The sequence below is a fragment of the Petaurus breviceps genome, unplaced genomic scaffold, assembly GCF_028583685.1.
Source record: "Petaurus breviceps papuanus isolate PSGF00001 unplaced genomic scaffold, PetGlider_PUasm1.0 90760, whole genome shotgun sequence".
Taxonomy (NCBI): domain Eukaryota; kingdom Metazoa; phylum Chordata; class Mammalia; order Diprotodontia; family Petauridae; genus Petaurus; species Petaurus breviceps.
In genome coordinates this window covers 3,201,987-3,215,353 of record NW_027187338.1, presented here as the reverse complement: position 1 = coordinate 3,215,353, position 13,367 = coordinate 3,201,987, and the positions used below count along the sequence as shown (strand labels likewise).

General features: G+C 35.7%; 1 protein-coding gene across 2 annotated transcripts in view; it reads right to left on the bottom strand.

Annotated features, from left to right (window-relative positions):
* Positions 1-1,597: 1,597 nt before the first annotated feature.
* The window catches only part of AGO3 (argonaute RISC catalytic component 3), a 107,506-nt gene continuing 95,736 nt past the window's right edge, over positions 1,598-13,367 (bottom strand). For both annotated transcript variants that reach the window (XM_069067929.1, XM_069067930.1), the window contains one exon: positions 1,598-12,595. In XM_069067929.1, coding sequence (XP_068924030.1) covers positions 12,487-12,595 — 109 coding nt within the window. In that variant the 3' untranslated portion in view covers positions 1,598-12,486. The remainder of the gene's footprint in view (positions 12,596-13,367) is intronic.

The following is a 13,367-nucleotide window of genomic DNA, read 5'->3' as shown; positions in this document are numbered from 1 at the left end:
CATTCAGGCCTTACTCCATTTAGATATTAACTTAAAAGACTTAAGTAAAAGGAGCATTTCAAAATCATGTAGTCTCTAAATGACTACAGTGAAGCTAACATGGACCACAATCATTTTTCAGAAAAGTCAACATACACACACAAAAAGAAACAAGAAAGAAAGACAGGCCTGGTGGTAAGATAGAAAGCAGTGATAATGGGGAAGACAGTTTCAGGGTCCCACCATTTTACCATGCTAAAAGCTGAAATTTGGTTACTGATAGAAATTTTTGGCAAGTGGTTAGAGACTGATCCAGACAGTAATTCAGTTTTAAACATAACGATTATACATACACACCCTTCCCCAAATCCCTAATAGTAGTTTATATCAGCAGCACAGATAGGCACACATGGTCAAGATGGTTATAATGGAAACATTAAAAGGCTTTATAGACTAATCTGCTATCTGTTGGTACATGCCCCCTCTCCTGTCCCTATCCCAACAAGGCCCACCTTTTTACTTGCTCCTGAGAAGGGCCCTTGTAAGAGGATACATTTCTACCATTGTGAGCAGAATTTACCATTACTTGCTCAAAGTAGTAGCAAATGGGTTGGTAATGCTAATGGAGTGTGTGTGAAAATAATATAATGGTCTCTTGGTCCACTGGAGTGGTTTGTTTATAATCTAATTCTAAAAAGCACTGAGCACATTTTCTCTCTACGGGTTTTTCTTATACAAACTATTACATTATACATGTATTTTATTCATATGCACACACATATACAAATTGCTGCTTTCCAAAGCCTATGATCTGGAAGAGTCTTTTAGGAGCAAGCTCATATAGCACAATAATACTTTTATGGGTCCATAACTGAATAAAGAAATATGTTAAAGCTCTGTCACAATGAAAATTCTTTAAGTCGATATTTGTTATATGGTAAAGACAGTGCTCTTTATCAACAGAAATCATGTAAAGTTATTTTGTTCTCCCTCTTTAGGCATAATTTACTTTTTATTGTTCAGAACTGGAAGTCTTAAGTAGTACCCTAATATAACAAGGACAAATGCCACCTACTTCATATTAGCATCTGAGGGAAAACCCCAACTGCTTGTACCAAAAGGAGCTCAGAGGGTGTGTATGTGTGTGTGTGTGTGAAGATATACACCCTCTAACACATATTTATATAAATATATATAAAATATATTAGGTCAACTATTAAATGAATCTATACCCTGTGTACCCAAAATGTATTTTTAAAAAAATCTACACTGTTGTAACAAGAAATTTATTTCGGGTCTTGATGCTATATGGCAAATTTTTTGACCAAGGGATGTAACCGTGCAATGGGGAGTAGGGTTGTCATCAAAAATTGAAGGAGTGTCCCATAGCCCTCATCCCTGCCATATAGAAACTTTCTTCTCCAGAAGCATCTGCAGGTTCTGTGGACTTCAGGGGAAAAGGAAAAGTTTCCATCATTCTAGCAAACATCTGCAGGTATCTGAGCCCTAGAAGCTGCCAGAGGCACAGTCAGGCTCACATGGCAAAGCTATTTGGAGTGAAATAAGTACACTTTCCTCTTTAAAATAATGTTCTCCCACCCAAATAACAACAATAACAACAAAACCCAATCCCAAACCCACCCCAAAGAGCAAAAAGGGACTATTAAACCTCCAACCAGCAAGGGAATAACTGTGTACACAAAACTCAAAATAGCCCCAAATGCCAAAATTTAGCAAAAACCAAACAAACAAAAAATCTGAAGTTATAAAGGCTGCTAATGTGATGGCTTCCCTGTGGAAACTAATTCAAAATACAACTTCAGTTACCATAGCACCACTAAAATGAATTTAGTCTTTTTGAATCATTTACCAAGAACAATCACAAAGTTTAGTCTTGTGCACTGAGGAAGAGGGAGATGGAGTAGGACATGTTTGTAAGTGAACACTGTTTTTGTTTTTTTTTTTCTGATACTGGTTTTGTGAAATAAGCCTATTAAAGACACTTTCACACAGAGGCAAACTGGAAAGAGATCATCTACATAGTACCACAATACTACTACTATCTTGGATTGCAAACTTGTACATACATTATCTTATTCTCACAACATCTCTGTGAGGTAGGTAGGGGCAAACATTATTTACCACCATTTTATTTAAGGGGAAACGGAGGCACAGTGGTTAAGGAACTTGTAAGGACACATAGCAATTTAGTGGCAGAGCTGGGACCCAGCACAAGGTTGGGTCTTCCAAGCCCTAGTCAAGTTGCTCTTTCTACTTTTTGAAGGTCAGGAACAGCCTTTTGCTTTATTACAGCTGCTATTCTCAAATCTCTATATTTGAAAATACTTCCTTCTCACATGCAGCCCATGGCCTAGCTGACATAAAAATAAATGATATATAGTATTTTCCTAGATTAAGAACATCTAGATGTATTGGTGAAATAAGAGAATGAATTCATAGATGGACTAAGAGGAAAGAATATTATGAGTAGCATTTCATTTGATATTAAAATTAAATATAAGAAACTTTGTTGTAGAATAAAAGTTGAAATTGGAGGAAATCCGGCTCAGTAAAACTGGAGGCAATCTTCATTGACTGTGAAGAATGGGATTTCTTTTGTAAGAGACTGAACATCACTTCTTTGAAGAAATAGGAAAAAAGTGTTTTTATACCACTTTGCTACACACATTCCAAACACTATTTTCTATAATTAGCAATACCCAATTGCTAGCAAACAAATCTTACAGTGACTACTTGAAGCATTAATTCTTTCAATTCTAAATTTTCACTTTAACAGATTGAGATTTCTTTGCTCTCTATCTTTCATCAAAAGCAGCATTCTAATTGGCTACACTAGAATTGGAAATGGAATATGAAGGTAAGAATAGTTTTAGGTTCTGAAGAAGCATTATGTGATATAAAACAACTAAATGCATCACAGTTTAGGAGCTTGGAATCCAGGTTGGGTAAATCTTCAATGAAGATAAAGGGAAGAAACCAATAGCTTAGTAAATCAAAGCATAATCAGAGTGCCAAATGACTAATATTCATGGTTTCAGGTACAAACTTCTTTTCCTGCTCTTTGTATGTGAAAACACTCATTTTGCTGGTATTTATCAAAAAAATACAAAGTTATTTTTAAAAAGTGCTAGATGATTTTGGCCAACCAAGGTGTAATTCGTGGTGTTTTAATCATCTCTCAGGGAAAATTTACAGTGTGGGAATATTTGGAAAGAGAAGCTCTGTGTGAACCTGGTCCTTATTATCAGCTTAAAAAAAAAGGCACATGGTCCTCAAAAGATTATCACTAAAAATAAAGGCTCATATAGCTTTTTCGAAGGTATATATCATTAAGAACGGAGATACTATGAATTTCCTGAACATTTGAGAACCTAGTTACACTTCACTTCCTGCAACTAACAACTCCTTGAGGCTGAGTGAACTTTAATCGATTATTTTATATTCCTCCAATGAAGTTCTTCCCCAATCCCTGGTGTTTTATATAGCAGTGACTAGGGGCTCTTGGAACCCCTACTGTGCTACTGAAACACAGATTTGACAGGTCCTACCAGACTGAAAAAATTTGTATAGAGGCCTGGTGACAGTCTGTGCCTGTTGCCTGAATCCTAGCCTAGCTAAATGTAGAGAGGCTCAACATTAGAAGGTGAATTTTTTCAGTCACAGTAATTCATGAAAATGACCTAAGGAGTAAAAGAATTGTGATCCTGTGTTTCAGCTGAGGAAGTAACCAGACAGATACAATAATGGGTGTCTAAAGCGTCTCTACTGCCAAGTATGTTTTTTTCCCTCTACATCAAAACCTACTTGACAAAATTCAACATCCTTTCTATACCATTAAGAAAAAGCCATCATTTTATCCACAGGAAAAATCTTCCCAGAATAGGAGAGCCTTGATTACTGTTTCAGTTTTAATCAGTTAAAGGGAAAGTTTAAGCAAGGGTTGTGCTACTGCAATGCCATGGCAATGCATACTAATAAAGAATAGGCTTGATACACATTCTGTAAGCAAACTTCAAGATACTTCAGTTCAACTACCAAATAAAGCAATAGTCCAGAATCCAAATTGAGTTTCCACTGCCTCTCCCTCAGGTCTATTCTGCACATTCACTTGGTATGTATTTTCCTCCCCAACTATGAAATTCCCTACGTGCTGTTCCAGCATCCAAGTGTGCCCCACTTTGAGTGGCTGAGAAACAAACAACTGCAAGATTTCAGCCAAAGCAAAACAATACTAGGAGGGCCCTACTTTTTCTTCAGTGCTTTTCCTTAATTTTACTCTCTCATTTATTTATGGAGATCTCTGATGCCTCCACAAATGGATGCTAGACACATTAGCAGTGTTTTTGCAGAAACATTGTTCTCTTCTTTGGTTTTTAAAAATATTTTTTTAAAAGGTAATAAAAGATATTCCACCCACCTAGTGGAGATACACCGAAGGCCAAAGTAATCACCCTTACTTGTCCTAAAGCAGCTCCATTGAAATGGAAAATTACATAACTTATATAAATATAGTAAACTATTAGGAGAACATTGTTCATGGCAGCTCTTTGTTGATCTATCTTTTCTCCACTTCAATGATATATTTCAACAGGCCTCAACTCACCAATCCCTATGCTTTTGTACTGTATTAGACCTAGTGTCAGGAAACTTGGGTCTAGAGATTTAACCTAAGCTAAAAGGCAACATGAGCTATATGAACCATGCTCATTCCTTTTAGAAGGGAGAGATCTCTCTATAGAAGCCATAAAAATTCTGGCCTATATTGGATCTACAAGAAACATATAGATCTACTTTAAACTGACTATAATGTATAAATATACACTAAAAGAAAAATACTCATATTACACAGAATTGGTAAAGATAATATTTTTTAAAAAGGCAAGTGATTACACATTAAAGATAAATCAACAAAGCTGTATTAGTCAGGGGATATTGGATGTTTGGGAATGGTAAAAGATTCCAACAACATCTGCATTAAATAGAAATATAATGGACAAATAATCCCTGGGGGAAAATATACTTGGAAATATTCTACATTATTATATACATTTGAAGTAACAATTCAGCTTTGTCCAATTCTTACTAGTCTTCCCTTTCATTCAAACTGGTGAGGTATTACAACATAGCTTTCAACTAACCACTGGAACTTAAAAAATTATGTGCTAACTTTGCCCATAGCCATCATTACTGTTAATTTCCCAAATCCTATGCTAAGACTATCTGCCTTTAATATTGACAACTAAGGGAACAAAACACAAAACAATTTGGAAGGCAAACTTTTGGTGGTGATGAATCACTATGTAATGAATTCCAAAGATAAATAAATATCTGCTATGTTAGATTACCTGTGTTGTACCCAGTGACTGAATTTGTAAAATTGTTTCATTATTCCAAAAGAGATTTAGTTACTCTGTTGTAGAAAATTTCAGATGAAGTAAATTTGAGAAAGAAATGCCAAGACCATTCTGGTAGGTAACTTTCCAGATTAGGTAAACCTATGTTGTCAGTAACAAAGTTTGCTGTATGGGGTACAAGTCCAAGTTGAAGAAATATCCGCAGCTCTGGCAGCTTACATTAAAAAGCCACTATATCAGAAATTTATGTTTTCACTATCTTTAATGTTCAGGCTGGTATTAACAGAATTTAAAATGATGACTGAAAAAGGGGTTATATAGATTCATAGACCAAATCCAAAATCTAAATGGAATGAATAAAATTAAGTAGTTTGGTTGATATCTTAATTACAGTGCATCTGATTTCTTCTATTATGTATGATTAGAGAGGTTAACACAACCGAGAAAAGGAAGCTAAACCTGGAAATTTCTTTAGTCAAAATATTTTAAAAGTAACATCCAGGCTATTAAAACATAAGGTACACAGATAGTGCCAATAAACAGAAATGCCACAGTAAAAAGCTCATCTTTTAAAAAAGTAAAAAACTCACTATTGCTATGAAGACCATTACAAAAATGGACCTGTTCAATTTGCCAAGGGATAGGAACTAGACCTGTGATTTTACTAGGCTAATAAGGAAGTCCCAGGTGAAGGAACTCCTACCAGTGTAGTTCAGCACCTTCTTGGCAATTTATAGTCTTTGCTATCAAGAGCAGAGGTGTCAAACTCAAGGCCTGCAAAAGTCCAGAACCAGATTAAAATGTAACTAGGAAATGCTTAATGAAATAAACAAAAATGCAATGCCACATAATGTTAATTTTGTGGTTTTCTCGGTGAATATGTGGCTTGCAGGGATCCATTCCTATTTCAATTTGACACCGCAGATACAGAGCACCAAGAGGTTGTTAGATCACTTGCCCAGGGTCACACAGCCACTATGTATTAGAAGTGGGTTATGGAGGGGGAGCGCACACATGTGTACACACAATTCCTTTCCTCTGTTAGGAAGTTTTTCATGATAAAGATGATGAGAGAAGGGCCATGTTGTACATCAAGAGAGAAGACAATGGCAGCTAGATAAAGCACCAGACTTGGAGTCAGGAGGATTTGAAGTCAAATCTGGCCTAAGACATTTACTAACTGTGTGACCCTGGGCAAGTCATTTAAGCTTGAATGACTCAAAAAAAAGAGGAAGAGAGAAGACAAGTCACCTGTGATGTACGGCAAGTAATTTTTCACCTCTGGGTATTTTCCTCTGTACTCAAGTCAATTACAATCTTGTAAAAAGGTCTGGTAGTTTTATTTTTCAAAAAACCACCATGTCTGTGGCCTCCAATGACACCAAGAACTGAAAGGGTTACTTCCACAAATTCTTTGGTGAGAACTTCTTTTTACTGGAGAGAACACAAAACATATTTTTTTTGTTTTATCTTAGTCCTAAGAGAAACAATGATTCTAGGGTAAAACACTTGGCATTTAAAAATAATTGTTCCTGTAGGTTTCCAACCACAAAATCACTGAGAATAAAAATTGACAGCACCATCTCCTGGAAAAGGCATATCTTGAGGATAATCATGCTTTAAAAAAAAAATGAAATGCTTTATGGAGACTCTAATCTAGTTGCCTGCAAAATTGAGTTACCTCAGACAATAGTCAAAAAGGAAGAGGACACATAGCTAGATCAAGAATTTGATAGGCATTCTTGGAACAGATACTTCAAAACAGCATTTCTTTGGATAATTCTAAGCTTCTCTATGCCATATAATTGGTATTTTCTTGCCTACATTCAATATTTAAGATAGCCAAGCAAAAACCCAAGTTCTTAAACTTAAACCATGCAAAATTACAAATAGGATTTTTGCACAAACTTGACCACTATTGTCTCAGTATTACCAAAATGACACTCTAAAGTTATTTATTTTGTGAATTTCAAGTTTGAAACTAAAGTTATATAACTTTTAAAGTACCATTTTTGAGTATGAAAGCAAGCCATAATTTGTCCCAGGAATCAACTTGGCCACTGAAAAAGGCAAATGTCACCAATATAAGTGACTGAACAAATGCCACTGGTAACAGGGGAAAAAAAATTGAGGGAAAACCCACTCTTATTTCCTTTAGTTAATTTTACATTTGAAAGATTATATACACATAAAATCTTTCTCATTTCTTTTCTGACTCCTGCAGGGTTATCAAAAGTGAGGAAAGTGTGTGTATGGTATATATGTATACACACCTTAACACTTTTGGTAACACTGGAAGAGTCAGGAAATATACACATATAGGTATATATACATAGAAGCAAGTTCATAGGGGTCTAAGATCATAGGATACACTGAGATAAAAAACTTCACATCGTGAAACAAAATCTCCCACCTGGGAATTCTATGAACCTAAATAATCCACCAAACAAAACAAAACCTTAACAACCAAACCAAACCCCCATCAATGACAGAATGAGATTCTAATTATTCATGTCTGACATGAGAAATCTAAAGGTTTATATTCATATAATAGGAAAATATGCCAGGCTAATGACATCTGGTTATAGATGAAAAAAAAAACCAGATTAATCCACTTTAAATGTAAAAGTTACTTTTATGTGTTATCAGTCCTCAAAATATCTCCAAACAGTATCAGAAAAGAATTAACAAATGTTTAAGATCAGCCTAATGACACTCAGTAAAAATGCCACTACGCAGAGCTGTTAGTTCAGTACATTGGCAAATGTTACCACCTCTCCCCTCCCAACTCTGGTCCTGACCAAACCCTATCCCAGATAAACAAAACCACAAATATTAAAATTCTAGCTGGTTTCTTTTGAAAGCTGGACCCAAAGGTCAAACTTCTTGAGTCACAATAACGTAAAAATAATCACTCTTGGCAAGATCATGTGGTCTTCTGAAAAGAACTCCAGTTTCACATTTCTCAGATGATGGTCCCACATCCATACCATTTGTCTGGTACCCTGCCATACTATCATCCTGCCTCTCACCAAGGAAACTCTTTGCCAGCCTCTCCTGTACCACTGCAGCTGGCCTTTTATTTTCCTAGATATTCTCTTATCTGTAACTGAAGCTGAATTTTCTACAGTCAGTCAAGTACATTCCACTTGAGAATATAGAAATGAATAGGAGGCAGAGGATACATTAGGATGTATGTACAGATAGCTAGGCAAACTAGGCCAGGAAATGAAAAGGCTGGAGATGTTAATTCCAGGAGGTAGGGATGAGCTGTCTTCACGTACCTGTCAAAGTTGTCCATCCTTGCTAATAACATCATTCCTGGACTATTTCCTTAGAAAAGAAAAAGATTACTTACGTTGTGATCAAGAACATTTATTTTGATAGAAGTATACTAAAAAAATATTCTGAATTTCTCCTTAAAGAAAAACAACAAAATAAATCCAGGGTCTCTAATAAAAATGTCATCAACTTTAGATGAGCTGCCCTTTTTCCAAAAGGGAAAATTAAAAACCCAAATGTTTTAAATAAAGGAAGATATGGACATTTAATATCAGCTAAAATGACAGCACCTATCATTATATTTGATTTCCATTCTATTGATTTTCTTTAGGAGGGAAAAAAGACACCTGGTTTCAAACACCAAGCCTTGATTCTTGTTCACCTCCTCATTCTCTAGTGCAGTTAACTGTCTCTGTTTAAATAAATATAGCAGCTACAAAATCACAAATGTTTGGCCCCAAATGCCTGAAACTTAATGCTGGCAATGCAAAAATATGCACTGACATATTTGCATTCAACTCCCAACTTCTCTTCACATGAAAACCAATTATTCCTGCTGGTAGGGCTAACATTTGGGGGGAAAAAAAGGAAACATTAAAGCAGCAAACAAATTTAAAAGCACATAGCTATAGTAAGGGCAGGAGGGGGGATGCAATATCTCGGAACATTTCTTTTTAAATATAATCAAAAAGCTTAAATATTCTGCCCCAAGATGCAATAATAAATGCTTAAACCAGTTTTAAAAAATTGCCATTTGACCCAGCATCTTCAAACTCTGATGTTCATTGTAATTAAATGTCTAATAATAATTTTAGTATGCAAAGTAGAAACTTTTTTTCACCCAAGCTAAGACTTGAGCTAGCATTGTTATGAAGAATCAGAGCACCCTCAAAAGGAATTACTCAGAAAGTAAATATTTACATTTATTTATTTTGTCTAAAAAAGTGCTTTCAATAGAGACAAAACAAGAGCCTCCTCAAGCAAGTCTTCTGTAAGATGCTGAGAAATATCTTCCCTGTAAATGAGGGATGTTCACAATGCCTACTTAAGAACCTGGAGTTCTTCCCACTAGACTCACTAACAAAAGGAAATCTATAGCAGCCACAGAGAAATCGGGCCCTTTATCATTTAGAGGTTTGTTGTGTTTCCTTCTGTTTCCCACCTACACAACCATGTCCAGTGCAAATTTAATTATTAAAAATTCATGTCTTTGCAGTTTACATTTTCCCCCCGGGAAAACTGTGAAAAATTAGATGTATACAGTATATACACTGCAATGTAAAGCTCTTGGAGACAAGTGTTGTGAATAGGACTACACACATTTCAATAAAACATAGAAATGATATACCAAATACAGTACTTTCTCAGTTTTCTGGCATAAAACGAGGGACCAAACAATTTATGCCTGTTGGAGCAAATGGGCTCAGATTTCAGGCTCAAAAATACAGTAAATTGGCAATAAATGGGTTATGTATAAGAACAAACTAAAGAACTAAACCTATTGGTTTTCATGTGGAGAATAGGTGGGATTCTACAGGGCTGGGACAACAGCAATGCCCATTATCAACTACTAGCAGTATCTGTACTCTGAACCAGTGCAAACAAAACAGTTAAAAATGCTTCTCAAGAATTACAAAGTGCAAAGCTCCCGATTCCCTATTACTGAATACTCAGTTCTGACAGCTTTATAGTCCTTTCTTCATTTTAAAGTGGAATGAAGGTATTAGAGTTTTGTGAAAGTTCACATCTCAGTGATTTAACTTATTTATATTATATCCCAGCCCTTAGTATGTATTTATAAAGTGAAATGAAGTATTTAAGTCACCAACACCCTAGTTTTAAAAGAGAATTTGTAACAATGATTAAGCAAAAAAGCCTCTGGTTTATTAGTTCACTAGGAAGTTTTCCTGATTTACTTCAGCCAAATGAAAATGGGCATGAGGAAATGTGATTCCTGAAAACTAAACCTAAACAACCCAACTCAAACATTCGGTCATTTTGAAGGCATTTCAGTGTGTTCTGAAACCTGAACCATGCACTGGCCTTTATTAAAACTAAAAGCTGTAGTTCATTCCTAATAGAGAAGCACACACCCCAACACAGGCGGTTCCCACTGCAAAGCCCCCTGTGTGCCCACAGATGACAGCACTTTCTTTCTGAGATTAAGGCTTTTTTTTTTTTGGTATCACTTTGCCCTTTTAAAAGTGTGGAGGTGCCGCTCTTGCCCAGCAAGTGGTACAAAGGCTGCTACAATACATCCAAGCAGACACAACTTTCCTTTAGAACAGCTTATTGCACTACAAGATAGCAAAAACAAGGCGTCAGTTCTCAAAATAAACATGATTACATTTCTAAAAAGGATGTGGCCAATATGATCTACAATTATTAAATTAAAGCATTATTATTCTAATAAATACCAAGAGAGGAAGCTAAACTTCAAGACACATACATATAAGTTTATATATATTTATACACATATACACACACTATATATATGTGTGTGTGTGTATGTGTGTATATATATGTGTGTGTGTATATATATATATGTGCATATATATATATACACACAAATATAAATATATATATGAAAGTCACATTAAGGTAGGAGGGCAGCAAGTAAATTAGGAAAAAAATCCATCCTCCATCCTCATACTTCAGAGAGACCTCCAATTCTGGCTTTCTAATTACTTCAAATATGTACCCCCTTAGTGATAGGGATACTTTTTGGGATGGCCATCTGTATGTAAAATGCAAGAGGCTTCAAAATCCATAAATTTTGTAATGCAAGCGGCTTCAAAATCCATATTGCTTACCAGAGAAAAACAGTGAAAACATCTAACAAGGTAAAACAATAGCTAAAAATAATTTAGGCTACTACTAGTATTACTGCTTATGTGTACCTCTTGCAAATCAGCAAACACAAAGCCCACATTTGTATATATATATATATATATATATCCACACACATGCTCAATGCACACATGTCAATATATAAGCATTTTCCCCTCATGAAAATGATTTCTAGAGCTGAGAATTCAGAGCTGTGTTAAGACACAAAGACAGCAGCTTGCTAAACTTAAGTGTGAGGGTGTGCAAAAATAAAAATCTAGTCAGCCAAGGCTGCATATTCAAATGTACCAGAGAGAAGAGTTTGCAAATGTCACTGGTAGCATTAGGAAAAAAAAGGGACTGAAGTTGATGAGGTGGAAAGAAGGAAAAAAGAAAAAGGGACGTGATGAGTAAAAGGGAAAGAGAATATTCTCCAATGGAGTAGGGTATAAAAATATATACATAGCCATATATCTATTATGTATGCATATATATCTATATATAGATAGATATACACATATATATACACACACATACAAACATGCGAAGTATGCATGTGCATATATTAAAATACACACATGGACACTTTCTACATGTATACACACTTTAACTTTTTGCACATTTCTTCTGAACAATCATTTTGATTATTCCTGTAGGTGTATATTTGTTAAATCATAATTTTCTTTTCTTTTTTGCAAAGATAGTTGTGCTGCCAAGCAACTTGAGGTAAAGGCATTAGAAGGGTTTAACTACAAGAAAAAAAATGGATTGCGATACTTCCTATGGGAGACCGCACAAAAAGCAGTTGGCTGGTTTCATATTGCATAATAGTGCTGTGTTCCTCGATGAAGTAAACAAGGTTCCGTGCGTCAGTTTTTAAGGATCAGCCCCTGATCCTCCACAGGGCTGGCCTCCCTATGGCTAGAGGCATGCATGCCCATTCAACTGACCCCACTGGAAACATACATTGTATGTTTGTCATTTTCAGTTTTTTCCTCACTGAGTATACTTGGACTTCTTCTTAAGCAAAGTACATTGTGCGTAAGGTGTCTTGGTGAATCTGTACAGCCTTGGCGAGAGCTTGTGGGTCTCTACCATTGCTCTGTCCTGAAACATGACTTCCTTCAGCACTGCAAGAGAAGCGAAAATCAAAATGTAAACCAAGGGATGGCCAGGTAGCACAGCGAGTAAGAGCACCGGCCCCAGTGTCGGGATGACCTGGGGATCGAATCCCGGGCTCAGACACTTAGCACCCACCCAGAAACACCTGACTGTGTAACCTTGAGCAAGTTACTTAACCCCAATTGCTTTAAAAAAAAATGTAAACCAAGGGATACCCTAGAGAAAGAAGGTTCTTCTCCTGGGATAATTAAGTAAAATAAATGTGTCACTGTTGTTATTACTCATTAGAAAAAAATGAACCAGATAAACCCTCATGGTTATAGTAAATAAACTCCAGAGTTCAAGATAAAAGCAACAATTTGTAGAGGTTATTTATTCTAATATCATAGGACCCATTTAGCTTACTTAGTTCAAATGCTAAAGTCTTCATTCTGATGGTAACCCTCTAGAGTAAAAAGATATATATTAAGGCATAATAACAGAAAAACTTGTAAGTTCACCTTATGTGAATTATATGTGTACTATAACATCTCAGAAGTCTTCATAAACAGAGAAGACAATTATTTTTCTGAGAATGTATTTATTTTATCTGAATCATTTTATATCCAGTATAGAAGTTCTAGGCTCTATTCCCTTTTGTATAGTCAACCAGGAAATCTTAAAAAAATTTACTAGTTTACTACAATAGGCAACTGGGTGGGGAGGAGAGGAGAAGCTCAAAAGTCAATTCAATAAGCATTTATTAAGCACCTAAAGTCTGTGACTGGCATAGTGATGAGG